Source organism: Aythya marila (assembly GCF_965140915.1).
Source record: "Aythya marila genome assembly, chromosome: 1".
Taxonomy (NCBI): Eukaryota; Metazoa; Chordata; class Aves; order Anseriformes; family Anatidae; genus Aythya; species Aythya marila.
Genome location: NC_139042.1, coordinates 81,559,776 through 81,577,210, shown reverse-complemented (window position 1 = coordinate 81,577,210; position 17,435 = coordinate 81,559,776). Strand labels below are relative to the sequence as shown.

Sequence of the window (17,435 nt, the reverse complement as noted above, 5' to 3'; positions counted from 1 at the left end):
TCATACTGTTTATCATTGAGATTTCACGAGGGACTTTTCCAGGTATCTTTATCATGAGAAGTATTGTCATCGTGGGGACACAGCATTGTTCCTAATAGCTTAATATGCCTTGGTAATTTACCTTCCTGTGTCCTCCCTTTAAAAATATTCTTTTGATTTTTACCTCAACGCACCATGGGTGACCTTGGTAGGAACTCAGTTACCAGTTTTCCTAATGACATCGTTACAATGGATGATGCTTAATGGTCCTTCCAATAGCTATCTAAGCAAGTTTTATTTTTTCTCTCTCCCAAAACTATGCTTTCCTCAACTGGAGTGCATTCATGTGTAACTTGATCTTAGGCATACAAAGCAAAGGTGTTTAGCTGATCTCCTGTCTTATTCCAGAAATTTCAAAGGATCAAGGACTGTTTGTTAACCATAAGCCATAGCTAATTGTCTGTTTCAAAATAACTTGGTGTGCATACTGTAGCTAAATGTTTTGTCAAGCCACAGGCAATTTAATATTCAGAAATATTTTCAGAACTGATTTGTATGGCAACTACATCAAAGAGTGTACATAACTCACTAACCATAATTCAGTTAGAGGTATCTTATCTTGACACAATTTGCTGAAGTCTACAGCTACTGTTCTGTTAGACTGAAATCTTTCTTCTAGCAGCAGTCTGTTGCTTATATGTGATAAGAGATGGAGTGCCCAAGGGAAATCACCAGCACAGTAAGTAGATTTGGAATGCACTGAGCATGGATTTTCCACCCACACCACTATGTAGCTGTTTCCATTAAAGTCCAACCTCTGCATTCAGAAATCCAGAGGTGGCAGACAGAGTAATGTTCCACCTCCCGTCTCCACCACATTTTATTGCACTTCCCCATTAGTCCCATTTGAATCTTAAGTAACAGGTCTCTAAGTAAAACGCATTGCATCTCTTGCAGTATCTTGGAATGTTTCAGCTTCGGAATATCAACAAAGTATTTCATAAACATGGAAAATTAGCCAGTCTGTGTCCGATTGAAAGGGTAGTCTAGGCCCTGTCATCCTGTTTGTGATTACCAAAAGCAGGTAGAGAAGAATGTAGGAAACAGGTGGTATGCAATAAAGTCTTTCTTATTCTGTAGCTTCCCACTGCCAACACTTACCAGTTTGGGGATTCCCCAGCTGGAGCTCACTTTGTCATGTCACAGCCTTCCCTTCTCAGATAGGAAAATGGGGAGCAAGGAAGGGAGTTGTTCAGAAGAAGACCGGGAACAGATTTTTGATTCTATAAGTGACCAGGGTTGCATGTGTGCTCTGGGGCTGTATCAGGAATCTGGGCTGGGCATTCCCCTTGAACTTCAGGTCATAGTCTTCGAGTACGCAGAAATACATATTTCAGTGGCATCGCTTCAGGATAGCAGCTCAAGATTTGTTCTTTTTGGTGAAAAAGTGATTTCCCCTTGGAATCTGTTCTTCTGTTACAAACAGCTGCAAATCACTGAGAGCACTGTATGTACTAGCAGAATATTTAAAGAGTAGGTTACAAAGGGAAAAACAGATTCCTCTTTCAGGGCTGAGAAAAACTTTGGGTCAGTTATTTTCATCACCTACTAGGAAAGTGCTAGACTTTCAGATCTAAATCCAGACTCTGTCCAGGCCCCTGATGGGCACTCCCCACTCCATCTGAAAAGACTTCACATCTTTGTTCTCTCCATAAAGGTACAGTGGTGTCTGCTTCACTAGCTAGCAGCCTGCTGCCATGGACAGAATCGCTTCCTGTGGTGGTGGTGGAGCTGCATGGGGATTCTCTGAACCTCTTGTTTTTTATTACTATATTTTTATTATTACTTTTCACATTAATAATAATGCACGTAGCTTACTTAACTGAAGTATTATATCCATGCCATTTCTTCAGACAATATTATTAAATTATACAATAAGAAGTCAGAAGCTACAGAAACGTTGTTCTTTCTTGAGCTGAGCTGAATTAGTGTTGGCACAGGAGTCTTTTCAACTAAACTTCCCCCACTGTAGTTCTACTGTGAAACTATTCCCTTAATGGTGCTGAAGGCCACTTTTCCATTGATTAGTATAGAGTTGAATATTGGGCACTTTATGAAGCGGGTGTTTGTGTGCCCAAAAACGGACGTGGTGTTTTAGATGCAGTTTCAGTGTAACAACATTCTTCACTGCAGTCTGAAACAAGCATCTGGTGTATGATTTTAAAGCGTGCTGGTAATTATTCTCCCTTTAATTGTAATATCATACTGTATGGTACTTTCTTTTCTTGTCTTGCTTCAGAAGACCTGTGGATCTCACAAAACCAGAAGTACTGGCAGGACTCACCAGTCTCACGTTCAGATGCACTGAACGCTACGTTCATTTCCATCTGCCTGCTGATCTAGTAGGCAACTAGCTTTCTGCTCTGCTCCCTGCAGCATTGCTCCATATTTACTCTGGCTAACAATAACTTCATTTGAAAATGAATATGTTTCTTTGAAGCTTATTATCAATCTAATACTTTGTTTTACCAAAGGGAGTATAACTTCAGTCAGCTGCATTTGTATTGGCTAAGTGTTACCAGTGCCTGAAGTTTCTAAAGCATTCACTGTTCTCTAGCTTGCTCATTCTTCTGTACAGATTGCCTTTATGTTCAGGAGTCAAGTCTCAGGTTTCCCTGGAAGGCTTGTCCACTGTTGAGCCCTTGGAGTGCTTGCTGGCTCTGAAACACAGGACATAAACTTGACTCCAAGAATAAGAGAACTCCTGACTGACCTCCCTGTTAGAGAAGGTAACTGAGGGACTCTGTCTCAGCGGAGGAGTTGTGTGAAGTGAAAAAAAATATGATTGGTAGATACTGCAGAATAAGTGTATAGATTCACTTTTTTTTTTTTTTTTTTTTTGAGGCTACCTTTCATCTTTGGTGCAACCAGATGTGCCTCTATCTTTGGTGAAAAGTGCACCACAGACTGCAGTATTGGTTACTCTCATATCCACAGTCACATAGACCTGAAAACCTTTGGGAAAATAAAACAATTCTCATGTTTCAATGATTCCCTGTGAATTATTTGTGAAAAAGTTTTCAATTGTGTGCTCTTAAAGCTGGTTTTGTTAATAGCCATTGACTTGGGAGAATAAATGAGATTCAGACTGTCACTGTGGATTTCTGAAACAAGTACATCTTCCACAAGAAGACAGTTCTTAGATGCACCCATGTCTTGAGCTTAGATTGGGACTTTTGTTAAATTCAAGTTATTTTGTCTCGAGGCTATGCTTCTAAGATTTTTTCAACTTTAAGTTGTCAAGGTTCAGCTCAATCTATTAAAGTGTTGGGTTTTTTTGTTTTTCATTTTGTTTTCTTTCAGAACTACATGCTTGCCAAAAGGGATTGGCTGCATAGCATGAATGTGGAAAGGCTTTTATCTGTTATTTCAGTGATTTCAGTTTGTTAACTCGGGGTAAGGTTCAATGATCAGTTTGGAATCTACTGAATCCCAGCTGAGAAAAGTAAGACTAAAAGTAAAAGTACAGAGGGTAGGAAAGAGTTCTCATACCAGAATGGCCTTCACAGGTACACTTACACTTGTTTGAGGTTTGTTTGGAATTAGTTTTAAGTTTGTGTTTATAGAGAGCATTATTCTTAAGTATATAATCAGTTCGAGTGTTCATTCTGTAAGATCATGTGGTGCTTAGCTGCCTGCCAGGTCAAGCCCCAACACCTGTACTGGTGCGTGGGTTTATTACTCCCCAGATGCAGCGCTTGGCGTTTCCCCTTGCTGACCTTCATGAGGATTCTGTTGACCCATTTCTCCAGCTTGTGAAGGTCCCCTTTAATGGCAGCACACCCATCTGAGGTGTCAACTACTCCTCCCAGTTTTGTCATCTTGCAGACTTGCTCAGAGTACACTCTGTCACATCATCCAGGTCACTGGTGAAGATGTTGAGCGATACTGACTTCTGTACACCACTAGTGACTGGCCTCCAGCTGGACCTCGTGCCACTGATCACAACCCTTTGAGCCTGGCAGCTCAGTTGGTTTGCAGTCCACACTACTGTCCATTTATGTAGTCTATATTTCATCATCTTGTCTGAGGATGTTATGAGAGACAACACTGAAAGTCTTGTTCAAGTCAACATAAACCACACCTACTGCTCTCCTTTCCTCCACCAAGCCGCTCATATCACCTTGTCACAGGGTAGGCAGGATCTCCACTTTGTATACCAGTTCTGACTACTCCCAAACACCTTCTCATTCTTATTATGTCTGGAAATCATTTCTAGGAGGATTTGCAATACCACCTTCGCTGGGACTGAGGTGAGGCCACCTGCCCTGTAGTTTGTTGAATCTTCCTTTTTGGCTTTCTTGACAATAGGAACGACATGTGCTTTTTCCCACTCCTCAGGAACCTGCCATGGTGGCTGTCATCCTTCAGAGATTAACGAGAGTGGCCTCACAATGACATCAGCCAGGTGCCTCAGAACTTGGGAGTGTGTAAGGTGCATCTCATCATGTGTCTTCTGGTTCTAATTTCTCCTAGCATGGCTGCTTTGCTCCTCTCCTAGGGACATGCTATGCCCTACCATTTCTCCATGGAAACCTAGAATACTGGATCTAAAGCCAAATCCAAAACAAAAAGAAGAATTTATATGTGTAGGATATATGCATATATATTACCCTCTCTGGAGATTTATTTTTTTTGGTAAGAAAAAACCAACCACCCCACACCTCTAGTCAAGAGACTAGCAAATTACAGTGTTCCCCTGAATATGGTAAAACAAGTTCTACCTGTGACACCTGAAAAGGTGACACATGAAAATCCTGTTGAGTATAAATGACCTTATTGTCACTTGCCTAAGATTATAGAAATCACGTGGACTCTCATTAGCATGGCAACTTGCTTCTTGCAAGTATTAAGTCCACTTTGTAGATCCAAAGTATGCAGGTCCAGCTTTCTCTTCTGCACCATCCGGCATTGCTAGAACAAAGTCTGCAGCCTCTTAGAGTGTCATAGTGGTAGGACCAGGATTCTGTCATCTGTCATAGGTCTAGTTGCTTCAATTTCCTCTGCTTCAGAGGATGATCTATAACTCCAGTTTAATGAGGATAGAATCTTTTTTTTTAATGTTATTTTGTTGAGATTTAAGCATCAAATGCACTGTTCCAATTTCATCTGCTCCATCGTGTCAAGCTGTATTGAAAAATATGGAAAAATTATATTTTATTCAGGAGGGATTGTCGTTCCTATGTACCTCATTCCTAAGTGATAAAGGCTATGACAGTCCACGGATTTACAGGCAAATTATAATCTTCAATATTTCCTTACAGAGCAAGAAAAATATAATGCAGTTGAGAGACTTGTTTTCTGTATCATGCAGCATGGGAAATTATGGGGCTGAAATGTTATAGAATCAATATAGTTCACAGAAAAATGTGTCTATTTATACCAAAGCATTTCCCACACAGCAAAGAAGGGGGATAATGCTTTGCAAACAGAAGGCCAGACTAATTAGTAATTTAGGTTATGCTTCAGACATGACAGAAGGAATGACTGAGTCTAGATTCACATTTTAATGAAGTATAGGACTAAGCCAGAAAGATGAATGGGTGCCGTGGCAAGGGAGTGAGGGATGTGGATTTAATGCTGTTCCTTAGCTGAAGTTTCTGACTATGCTTCTACCATCTCCATAAAGTGGGTTGATGAGAGGTGTTGTCTCAGTTACATAACTCACCAAGGTGTTTCCCTTCCGTAAAATCATCTCTCTGCAAACAGGCTAGGTGACAATCTTCTACCAGCACTCATGAAACCAAACAAGTTAATAAACAGATTATTTTAATAATAGGGTTTTAATAACAAGGCATTGTGAAGACCTAAGGCCTGCTGCAAGATCATAAAAATGTTTGTTGGAAGACACCTCTGGAGGATATCTTTGAATTGGACTAGCTCAACACCGGATTATGTTCCTCGTGGCTTTGTCTGAATCTTGAAAAGGCCCAGTGACAGAGGTTCCACCACCTCTCCGTTCTAGTGCCCGGCTACTCTCATGTTGATTTTGTTTTCTGATATCCAGCCTGAACCCCCTGAGCTGTAAATTGTGGCAATTGCTTTCTTAGATTAGCTAGCTGAAAGAAGAATTTGGCCCTGTTGCTTCCATAATAATCCTTCAAACAGTTGTAAACTGATGTTATTATCATTTCTTAGCTTCCCTTTTAGCAAACTAATTAAGTCTGTCTCCTTCAGCCTCTCCTCCATAGCCTTCTTACAAGTCCTTCACTGAACTCTCTCCAATTTCTCCATGTCCCTCTCGACCAGAGGTATCCAAACCTGAGCACAGTATTGGTATTACAGGTGTGGCCTCACCAGTACCAAGTAGAGATTATCAGCAAAGCTCTCTGGATGTGTTGGCCACGCTTCTAACCTAACCCAGCATGCAGCTTCTTTTACGAGAGCTTGCTGCACATTCACATTCAACCCAGGGTGCACCGGCCCCCTCAGGACCACCGTAACCCAGTCAGTCTCTTCCCAGCCTGTACCCATCCAAGGGGGTTATTCCAGCTGTCCCAGGTGCGGAACTTCATAGAGATCATGAGGCCTGTGACCAATCCTTAAGTTTCTCAGGGTCCTTCTGGGTTGAACCATCAGCCACTTCCCCTAATTGAGCATTATCTGCAGATCTGCTGAGAATTAATTCTGTGTAGCAGCCACGTTGTTGATGAAGGCAGTGAGCATGGGTGCCAATACTGACCCCAGGATGTTCTGCTGTTTATCAGCCAAATTTTGAGTTATTGACCACTCCCCTTACAACCTGATGGTCTGGACGGTTTTCAGTCCCTCTAACAATCTATTTGTCCAGTCCATCCTTTTTCAGTTTTCAGAGGGGAAGGCTGCAGGACGTTGGAGGTTCTGTCAACAGCCATACTCTAATCAAGGTGTATTATGCCCTCAGCTCTGCCCTTGCCCACAAAGCCAGTCACTCTATCATACCAAGCAGGTCACACATGATTTGCTGTACTGGGCTGACTATGACTGGTTGTGCTCCGTGACCTTTGTATTGATTGAGGTGAAGTTGACTGCTGCAGAGTTCCCTGAGTCATCCTCCTGGCCTTTTTTAAAGATTGATAATGGCCTCACAGTCATGCCCACAAGACAAGGAAGACCTTCCAGCAGCTTGTAAAGGAAACCTAATGGGTCTTAATAGACTCAGTTTCTCTACTTAGCCTCTAACTTGGTCCTCCATTGCTGGTTGCCCTTTCCCCTTCCCTGCTGTGCTCATACAGGCAGTATGGGAGCAAGCTTATAGTTGTGAAGGCAGCAGGAAAAAGAAGCTGAGCCCTGTTTTCCTTGAACTTGCTTTTCTAAATAGCATGCCTACAGATTCTGTCTTGTTCTCATCAGTGCCCCTGGGCAGTCCCAGCTCCAGCTGGGCTTTGTCCTTCTTGATTTTGACACAAAGTACCTAGCACTGCTTTTATACTCCTGTTTGCTGCCTGTTCTTGGTTTTGACTCTTCTCCACTCCCTCTTTTGTGCTAGTTCACCAAGAAACTCCCCTTGCAGCCATGCAGGCCTTCTCCTGAAGTGCCCAGGCTTCATGCATTACTAGATGGTTCATTACCAGGCTCTCAGTAAATCTCTCCCTGGAAACTCCCTTGGGCATCATTCCCCTTCACAGCAGCTCCACGGGGGATCCTGCCTTGCAATGCGTGAGCAAGGCCCCGTTTGCTTCTCCAAAGCCCAGGGTCCCCACTCTGCTGCTCACCTTCCAGCCCTTCCTTTCAACCCCAGCTTCTGGCACATCTTCTCAGACACATCACCTTCAGCTGAGAGCCTTCTTTGTACTTACAATGGGTAAGGAGCTTTTAAAGCAATAAATAGAAGCAATGCACTTTCTAGTTTTGACTGGAAGTATGGATATATAGTTTCAAGTTTCACATGAGGGTGAGAAAGCTGTAAACTGAGTTCATTATATTTTTAGCTTCTGGAGAAAACTTTTAAAATATGTCTGTAGCTGGAATTCACTGTGAGTCTTCAGAGGTAATAAATTATGACTGTGCTGTGCAGCTTCACTCCCTCTTCTGCACACATACTCCTTTATCTTTCCTCAGTGACAGTAGTTTTCAGAGAGGCTTACTACAAAAAGCGGTCCCTGTAGTGTAAGAATCATTAAAAGGAACAAGATTTTTAGAGGCAAAAGTTTCTACTTCATGTAACTTCTGCTGACTAAAGAAAAATGGAAAAAACAATCCAATACCCTTTACAAATTGTTATCAGAAATGTATATTTCAGTATGGTGTTGCCTGTATCCATTGCCTGCTCTCTTGCTACTTCTCATGAAAGGGATGCAGTTCTTGATACAATACATGTGCCTTAGCCAAAATTCTTCCTCGTTCTTCTATTTCTGCCTATTTAAGTGATGTCTGTCAAGTCATAGTGGTTTACTTAAGATAATACAATAGTTTTATCTACTTTTGATTATCTAAATTGCATAGTAGATAGTCTTTCTAACTATTGCCCACTTTTACGGGGCATCTGAACAGAACTCATGAATGAACATGGACAAATTTCTCCAATTGCAGAAGCAATTGTGTGCCAGTAGGAAGACACGAAAAAGATGTCTAATTACAACACAATTTAACTGTGATTAATAAAAATATCAATAAAAATGGAATGAAATTCACCTGGACTTTGACAAATTAGAGGAAAAATGCAACTGGACAATGAAGATCCAACAGATCATCCTACATGAAGGTATTGGGTTGGTCTGCCATTCGGGGAAGAGGATCATGCGACAAATAGTTTGAGTTCTGGACTGGGATTAAGGCTAATTTGATAAGAGCTTAAAATTACAAGTAGGGAACAAAGCTGGGAAAGGCTCATTTAATGACAATACAAGTTCAAGACAAAAACAAACAAAAAACACTAAATTATCCAAGATCTAGAATTCAGAAAATATACTAAGTGACTGCAAAATAAAACGTTATGGATTTGGTATAGAGTTCTTTGCATTATTTACACAGAATCTGTAATACCTATTTTAACTCGGTACAAATTACCAGATCTTTTTATATTTTGATCTCTTTTATGTTAGCTAGAGAGGTCTTGAATTGTGTTCATAAACATTTACACACTGCATTCGCTATGTTTGCTTAGCTATAACTCCTATATAATTCAAAGCTAGTGGAAGTGACATGTTCCATGAATTGCTGCTTTTCAGCAAGGATTGTATACGATGCCTAATTGTATATGAGAGTGATCTTTCACCTGTGGAATTAAGTTAATGTTTGATTAACCTCTGATGTTTACTCAAATTTTGAGATGTACAACTACCTAAATACATTTCTGTGAAGCATGTAAAATTATTAGACTTTTTTTAGCATATATATTTCAGATTTCTTTGTTGATCATTTATACATTATAAAACAAAGTATCTGAGTTTTCTGTTCAGAGGTGGATTGTGTAATTTGTTGTAACCAGGCTGAAGTTAGTGGAGCTCAGCCTGAGGATCTATTTCATTCCTGATGAACAAGTTTTGTCAATAGAAACCTCCCCCTTTTGTGTTAAAACGTTCTCTATAATATTTCATACCCATTGATTTGAGGCTCAGCTACCTTTTTTCAAACACTGCTTGCTTTAAAATTACTGATCTCATTTTAATCATCAGGAGACCTTTAGACTGTATCTATAGGCATATCCTGATTTATCGTGCTTTGAAGCAACCGCAGAAGCACTGTGACCAGTGTCATGGTCTTTATGTTTGAGTGCACCAAGTCACGTGGATGAATAAACATCCTGGTCTGTGGAAGTTAAGGAAGAATGAGAATTGATCATGAAAGTAAATGAAATCCTCATCTTTTGCAATATTCTTTCCCTCTCTTCCAGCAAAAGCACTCAGAATTCAAATTCTGTTTCCCTACGCTGTGCATGTGTATCTGCAAGTCACTGATCTTTCTCTCAATGCATCTGGCTCTGTCATAGACTCATATGGTAAAAATTCCATAGTTCTGAAAGCGTACCTAAACTATTCTGCCTTGTCTCCTCTTTTTATTATATCTATACCTTATTGACACTGCTCAGAAAGGACGAGATACTAGACTTACTTGCTGTATGCAGAGAAGTTCCCCTGGAGAATGCAGATGGTCTCACTGTGGGTGCAAGGCAGAGCTCTCCCTGCACATGCTGTACAGCTCATGAATTTATCTCATGGACATACCTGGTCTATGTCTGAGAGGTTTGCGTCCCCACTGTAGCCATGACTTCCCTCCAAGATGATTTACTTTCTCTTAGACAGGATGCTAGTTTAATCAAAAAAGTCAAACAAAAATGAATTCTCTACTGACTGCCATTCAATGCAGTATAATTATTATTCAATGATAACAAAACTTAATTAGTTTAATGCTATTTTGGGCATTCAATCAGAGCTGAAGTATCTTAGCATTTGGTATTCCATAACCTTGAGAACATGTCAAACTGGAGAAGATCTGTTCTTGTCCATGCACAGTCTTCCTCTAAATGAATAGATGTACAGCTGGGGACAGAGTGCTCCTATTCCTGGCAAAGTACACTGGTGCAGTTAAACAAAAATACTACAAATAACTACAGGCAAATATCAATCACTTCGGCAGGTGGTGAAGAGAAATGTAAAAAATAAAAAGCGTTTCTATGGCTGCAGGGCAGACATTCTTTCCTTCCTCGGCAAGTCTTATCTACTCTTGCCTCTCCCAGCAAATGCGATGACTGTGTCACATCCTGTTAAAGCATGAAAAGCAAACAGAGCTTTTGCCTTTTCTTTGCCTAATAGTGCAGTTAATAACCTTTAGTTTAATCCCACAATCAAAAGTAATCCAAAATTCATCAAAATCTCACTTGTTCACCCCCCTTTCCTCCCTCAAGTGATTCCTGGCCAGTAATATGCAAAACAATAAATAACAGAGCTCTTGTAATTCATGGCTCACAAGGTTTTGAATCTGGAGGAGAAGAACACGTGTTTGGTGGTAAATAAGGATGGGCTTGTTTATGGGAGAACTGGAGGAATAACATATATCACCCTTTTAATGAAACATTGATGAAAAAATATTCAGTTTAAATCAGGTGTGAAATAGGTTTGTGCTGCATTCCACCACTGTTTCTCCCACTGCTGAGCTCAGGAAAGCAGGGTGTGTAGGCAGTTCTGTGTTTGTACATGACTTAAAATGCCTGTGCCAACAGTAAATAACGCAGGACGAGGTGATGAGGGAAGTTGTCTCTTTCTCTGTGCTTTCACTTATTTTTGTGAAGACAACACCAGTACTGTCAGCCTGATCCAAGTCAAATAGCTTCAACTGAACTTCAAAAGGTACCATAAATGTGTGAGAACTTGCCCCTAGGATGAGGCATTCCGGGAGCATAAAGAAAAATCACACATGGCATAGGATATTAGGGTAGAAGATCCATGATTAGCATAATGTAGTCTTTCAAATATATATTTTTATGTGGAGAAGAACTAATATACTTTTTGCATGCCAAATACAAAAGCAATCTATTATGATTCATCCTAAAAATTATTTTAACATTAGGCTGATATTATTCATTGAATGGCACTTCCTAGCTATGTAAGTACTTAAAAATAAAGCAGGCAGATGCAGTTCAGTCTTCACCAGACTGAGTTACACCCTGGTCCTGCTCTTCAACCAAGGGAACTTAAAAGATAGTTTAATTCCTGCAGATATTCTGCCCTTGGTTTCTCAGGCAATGAGAGACAAATATAATTAGAAGCCATTTCGCCAGGGCATATATGACTGTTTTTGTTTTGGTTTGGTTTTTAATATTCACAACTAAAAGGTAAAGGTCCTTTAGAAATACCACTGTGACTTTTGATTTCAAAGCCATTTTTGAAACAGAATGCTATTTTCCTGTTGATATGTAGCTTCAAGACTGACACAATCAGCACATTTTATAGAAAGATTTCAAGCAACTGAAAAAAAAAAAAAAAAGTTTTTCTCTATTATCATACTGCATCTAAGTTAATTGATCATTCAACAGTCAGGGATAACTATAATTAGCTATACCTGCCACCTTTCTTCAGTTTTTGATGTAAGTGTTACAACACTCTTTTTAGCTTCCCAGTCATGTTTTGTCTCTCAGAGGACACTAACTTATCCAATGAAGAGAAGTGATTGTCTTCAAGTGAATTTATATTGTCTGCAATAACACTTTGTTGCAAACACTCAATTTTATTCAGAAGTTATAAGGCACAAAGCGTTACAAATGAGGCATTGGACTTCCAGGAGTGCTAGAAAGGAAAGGATAATTTTGAAGCTAGAGCAGGCAAGAACTGCTTTAGAAAACTGGATTTTACGTGTCTGACATGCAGTGTTTGAATGATGCTAGGCCACTTTATTCAAAATGGCAGAACAGAGCAGGAACTCAGGAGACGCATTGTGTAATAGATGTGGCTGTTTTGCTCAGGGCTGGTGATTCTGTGTCCCCTTAGCAGCACTCCCAGGAATAGATTGATGGCTTTTGTTGCATAGATACAAAAAAAAAAAAACCACTGAAAAGCCAAGCCAAGCTTTTCAAAACTAGTTTATGCTTTTGACAATTTTTACTTTAAAGTCTGTTAACGTGGCAAAATTGGCAGTCCTGCCAGCTTCTTCCTGCCTACATCCTGAGCAGACTTTAGGACTTTTCCACTACCTCTCTGCAGATTTACCTCTGAGATTTTCCCAGCCCTACATTGATCTATACTCATTGCAGCTCATGTATGAATATCCGGACAAGCCCATTAACAGCACCTGCTGAAAACTTGTGGTAAGAGGCAAAAATGTATTCCACAAAAGAAACCCAACATATTATTGATTTTAATGGAAAGAACATGATACAACATTTAAAAAAAAAAAAAAAAGAAAGAAAAATGCTTTAAAATACAATGATCTGGAACAAGTGTTACCAGAATTTCAGTCATGGAAAGACAAACTGGGCATCAGACTACGAAAGCAGAATACCCAAACTACCTGCAAAGAGGCTCTTCCAGTCAGAGGGCCCAACATAGTGTCCCTGGGGTAGACGAAACCACGCTAGGGACAGTTCCTGCACTGCTGGAGAGCTGATGGCAAGAGGCTGGCTGCAGACTGGTACACACACAGCTCCTCTCTGTCCATCTCCCTGCCCTCACTGGCAGTGCTGTGGTCACTGAGCTTCTGACCCTTGGGACAAGGAGAAGCTTCCTGATCCCATCCCTCAGCTCCCCGGGGGCTGTGGGATGATATAGTCCTTCTCCTCTCAGACAGAAGCAGAGCCTTGCATTGCAACTGGTGACGTGCCTCCTCTAGGATGGTTTTTTTTTCAGTGTGATGTGAAGAGAGACTAGACCTAGGTGGGGTACGAAGAGTTTGAGAGGGACATGGTGCTCTAGTGAGGTGACACCCCCAGCTTGGTGCTTGCAAGCACCGACTGTAGTCCTGGCACAGCTGGAGGAGCCAGCAGTTTGGCTGCTACAGTGAATAAAATCATCTTGTTCTGTAAAGTACGGGCAAAATTTAACAGTTCATAATTTCCTTTTTAAAAGTTCAAGATCAAAAAATTCCCCAGGGTTCCTCTACCTGTCATAAAGAGGGATACACAAATGCATCTGAAACCAGCTCCTGACTCCTGGGTGTTCAATACATAGCAAAGCTTGTAAGTTGTAATTTGCCCTAGGTTTGGTACTTAAAGATCTGTAAAGTATTCAAAGTAAAACCTGAGCAGGGATGTTTATGGTCTTGTCTTTTAGGTGCTGCTAAGTGCTTGCTGTGTTAAATTCCCTGCTTTAAAACAACCTGTCAGCCTTTAGCACGTAAAGGATTTAACAAGCATCTACTGGCAACCCCAGATCCATTACCTTCTCTAATTTCTTCCACATGCATAAAATATGATAATAGTACTACTTCAACTTAGAAGGATGTTATAAAGTTAAATTTATTAATGTTTGAAGGAGTTAAGATGGTACAATGAGAGTATCACAGAAAAGCCATTGTGGAAATTAATTAACCTGTCTTCAAGGCAGGGTTTGAAGAATGTACGGTAAATATGACATGAAAGGTTCCACTTTACATGATGAAAATGAAGACAAACATTGAAGAACTATACATTAATTAAACACTATCCTTTGCATTGAATGAGGCAGGAGTCTTGCAGAAAAAATACTCTGAAAGTGATTTAAAGATGGAATCATATTACATGCTACATACAGTACCAAAGGGGAGCTTTTTGTCTTTGGATCCTTAGTGTTTTCAGTACAGTTTCCTTACATTTAGTTTAAAAACTATTTTCATCGCATGACTCCCAGGCTGAATACTAGTCAGGTTGTGAGCCATCTCTCACAGGATATTACAGTGGTAGGAGAGTAGTTATTTTTCCATGGGATGTACTATGCTGAAGGACTTCACAGCCACTTGGGATCCAGCACGAGCTGGCTCACGCTCCCCAGGAGACATTCTCCTGTGGTCCTGTCTGTCCTTTTCCACCCAGTCCCCAGCTCCTGCCCAAATATCATATCACCTTCATATCCCTGTTTCCAGCTTCTGGCTACACTCCCCCATCTTTTCCCGTGCCTTTGTATCCCCCTTATCCATGCCCTGTTCTCCCAGTTCCAGACCCTCTGGTTCCTCTCTCTCAAGCCCATGTAACTCACACCGAGACCAGATATTTCTTCCTGTGTGTTTGTCAGACACCACTAGGGTGGAGACAAACTGAGATTACCAGAGAGTCTTCTTTCTTCTGGTGGCATTGCCAAAGGAGCCCCTGGAAAGTAGGAGGCACTGCTACAATAAGACATGTAAGAAAATTGTTTTGTAACATGAACACAACAGTTGAACACAACAATGTCATCCCTAGATGGGTAGAATCACTGTAAGGGAAACCCCTGGATAAAAGTCTAGCCTGAGAAACAGCTGGTGTGAAAATGTCAATTGAAATTGCTTAAATTTGGCAGAGTTATGAACATCAGTAAAGTCTGAAACCGATAAGGCGGCATTAGGAATAGTCGGTGCTTTATGCACCAACAAAAACTAAATCTGCCTCGTTAAACATTCTATCGCGGTGTGCAAACCCAAACATGAGGACAGCATTTGAATGTACAGATGAAAGGCAAAGTGTTGACCAGCGAGCCTCCCGACAGTGTAATTTGCAAGTAGTAAGAAACTTCAATTTGCTTGGGAGACGCAGAAGGAAAACCAATGGGGAAGGGAAGGGAAGGGAAGGGAAGGGAAGGGAAGGGAAGGGAAGGGAAGGGAAGGGAAGGGAAGGGAAGGGAAGGGAAGGGAAGGGAAGGGAAGGGAAGGGAAGGGAAGGGAAGGGAAGGGAAGGGAAGGGAAGGGAAGGGAAGGGAAGGGAAGGGAAGGGAAGGGAAGGGAAGGGAAGGGAAGGGAAGGGAAGGGAAGGGAAGGGAAGGGAAGGGAAGGGAAGGGAAGGGAAGGGAAGGGAAGGGAAGGGAAGGGAAGGGAAGGGAAGGGAAGGTTATTTCTCCACCACCTTGCATTGATTTTGGTCTGAATTTTCAGCTAATGAGAGAATGTAATGGGGACAACATTGCCAGGCAAAAAGAACAGAACAGAAAGACCAAGAAAGGGAAGTAGGAGGATTGAATAGGTCTTAAACACCAGTTTTGGTGAAGTGGGATGGGAGGTGAGGCGGTCTGTGGCTGTAGCATCAGTTCTACCGAGGCTTTGGGGCGGTGGAGTGGGAGCAAGCGGAGCTCCGTGCCCGAGGCCCCTCACATCGCCACATGCGGACAGGCACCCCCACACCACCCAGACCCTGCCGAAACGGGATGGGGGGGACCAAAACGCGTGCCACAAGTTGCATTGTTCCGTTTTGTGCTTAGCATGCAGACATTTAAGGGACAGCAAGCTGGCGTCTCCTCGCTTCCCCGTCTCCCCCAGCCCCAAACAAAGGACCCCCGGCTGCCCCTCAGAGCCGGTGCCTGCGGGGCGGGGCGGGGCGGAGCGGGGCGGCAGCACCTGGCGGGCCGGGAGCCGCTGGGGGCTGCCGGTATCCGCGGCCCCGCTCCTCCCCGCCCGGCGTCAGGTGCCGCGGGGCGGGCAGTGCGCCTGTGCGGCCGCCCAGGAGCGGAGGGGAGCGGAGCGGAACGGAGCGGGGCCGGGTAGGGCAGGGCCGGGCTGGCGGAGAACCGGCGGCGGCGGCGAGAGCGAGAAGATGGCGGAGCCGGGGGCTGCGCGCGGCTCCCCGAGGGCGGCAGGTGGGAGCCGGGACGGGATGGGACGGGATGAAATGAGACGGGACGGGACGGGACGGGATGAAATGAGACGGGATGGCGGTGCCACAGCCTCCAGCAGCAGCCGTCCCGTCCCCGTCCCGCCTCGCCCCCCGGTGAGGGTCGCTGCCCGCCCGGCAGGTGCCCGCCGCCATCTCGGGGCTGCGGTGAAATCCGCGGCCGGCGGCGGTGCCGGCAGGCAGGCAGGGAGGCAGCTCGGGGCTGCCCTGCAGTGGAGCGGGGCTGTGGGTGAGCCTGGGTCTGTGCCGTGCCCTGCCCGGGCCTGCCTGCGCTGCCAGGCGAACTGGTTGAGCTGGTGCCGAGCCTTCATGGGGGTGGGGTGGGTGCCTCCGCACCGCTCCCCTCGAAAATGTGGGGCAGGGACCCCCGGCAGCGCGGGGTGTCGGTGGTGGGGTCACCGCCTTCGCGCTTGGCTGGTGGCCACCGTGGCTCTGCTCGCGCCTCGCCCGACCTCTTCCCCCGTCCGACGCCTGAGGTGAGTGGGGACTGAGGAACGAGCTCCTCGTTGTACTTTTACCTCCACCGCCTGATACGGGGCCTTGGCGTTGTGGCGAGCAATCTGTCCGCAGCCCAGGCGTTAGAAGAGCTGATTTCCTTTTTGTCCTAGGCTGCTGTAACTTCTGAGAGTAGCTTTACAGTTGCTCTGGGGGATATGTGTTATTCTCCCAAACTTGGGGAGTGGGAAGGTGAATCCAAGCCTCTGGATTCACCCCAGGGTTGCACCGTGTCAGCAGCCAGGGACGGAGCCAGGAGCGTCTCTGTTTGTTCTGCCCCTCGCTCTCCTGTGCTCGGCAGCCACAGCTCCTCCTGTAATCTGTTGCAGCCGAGAAGTCGTGCGCTTCTGGTTCTTGGGTCTCCAATTCCCCATGTCTCACATGGGAGAAAAACAACTGATGCTGAGAATTCATATTTCTGATTTCTTCCCCCGCTCTGAAACCGAAGAAAGTCTGCCCGGTATTCATGTGCCCTGTTAACGGAGTTTTTTCTTCTGGCGTTTTCCTGTTTTCTACCCTTTAACTTCAGAGATGAACATTGCAAAAGAGCTTCACCATTTTTCGTGAGAATCAATAGAAAATGCAGCATGTGGTGTAATTAAAGATAGTATTAAACAGGGCACACGCAGGACAGGCACGGGCAGGCGTCACCATGAGTGGCCAGGCGCTGGCATTTGAGCACCAGTGCCTGAGCACCGCGGTGTGGAGTGCTCTCAGC

General features: G+C 43.5%; 1 protein-coding gene across 1 annotated transcript in view; it reads left to right on the top strand.

The window, feature by feature from the left end:
- Nucleotides 1-16,052: 16,052 nt before the first annotated feature.
- The window catches only part of MAP7D2 (MAP7 domain containing 2), a 75,662-nt gene continuing 74,279 nt past the window's right edge, over nt 16,053-17,435 (top strand). The window contains exon 1 of the mRNA XM_082757363.1: nt 16,053-16,187. Coding sequence (XP_082613489.1) covers nt 16,145-16,187 — 43 coding nt within the window. The 5' untranslated portion in view covers nt 16,053-16,144. The remainder of the gene's footprint in view (nt 16,188-17,435) is intronic.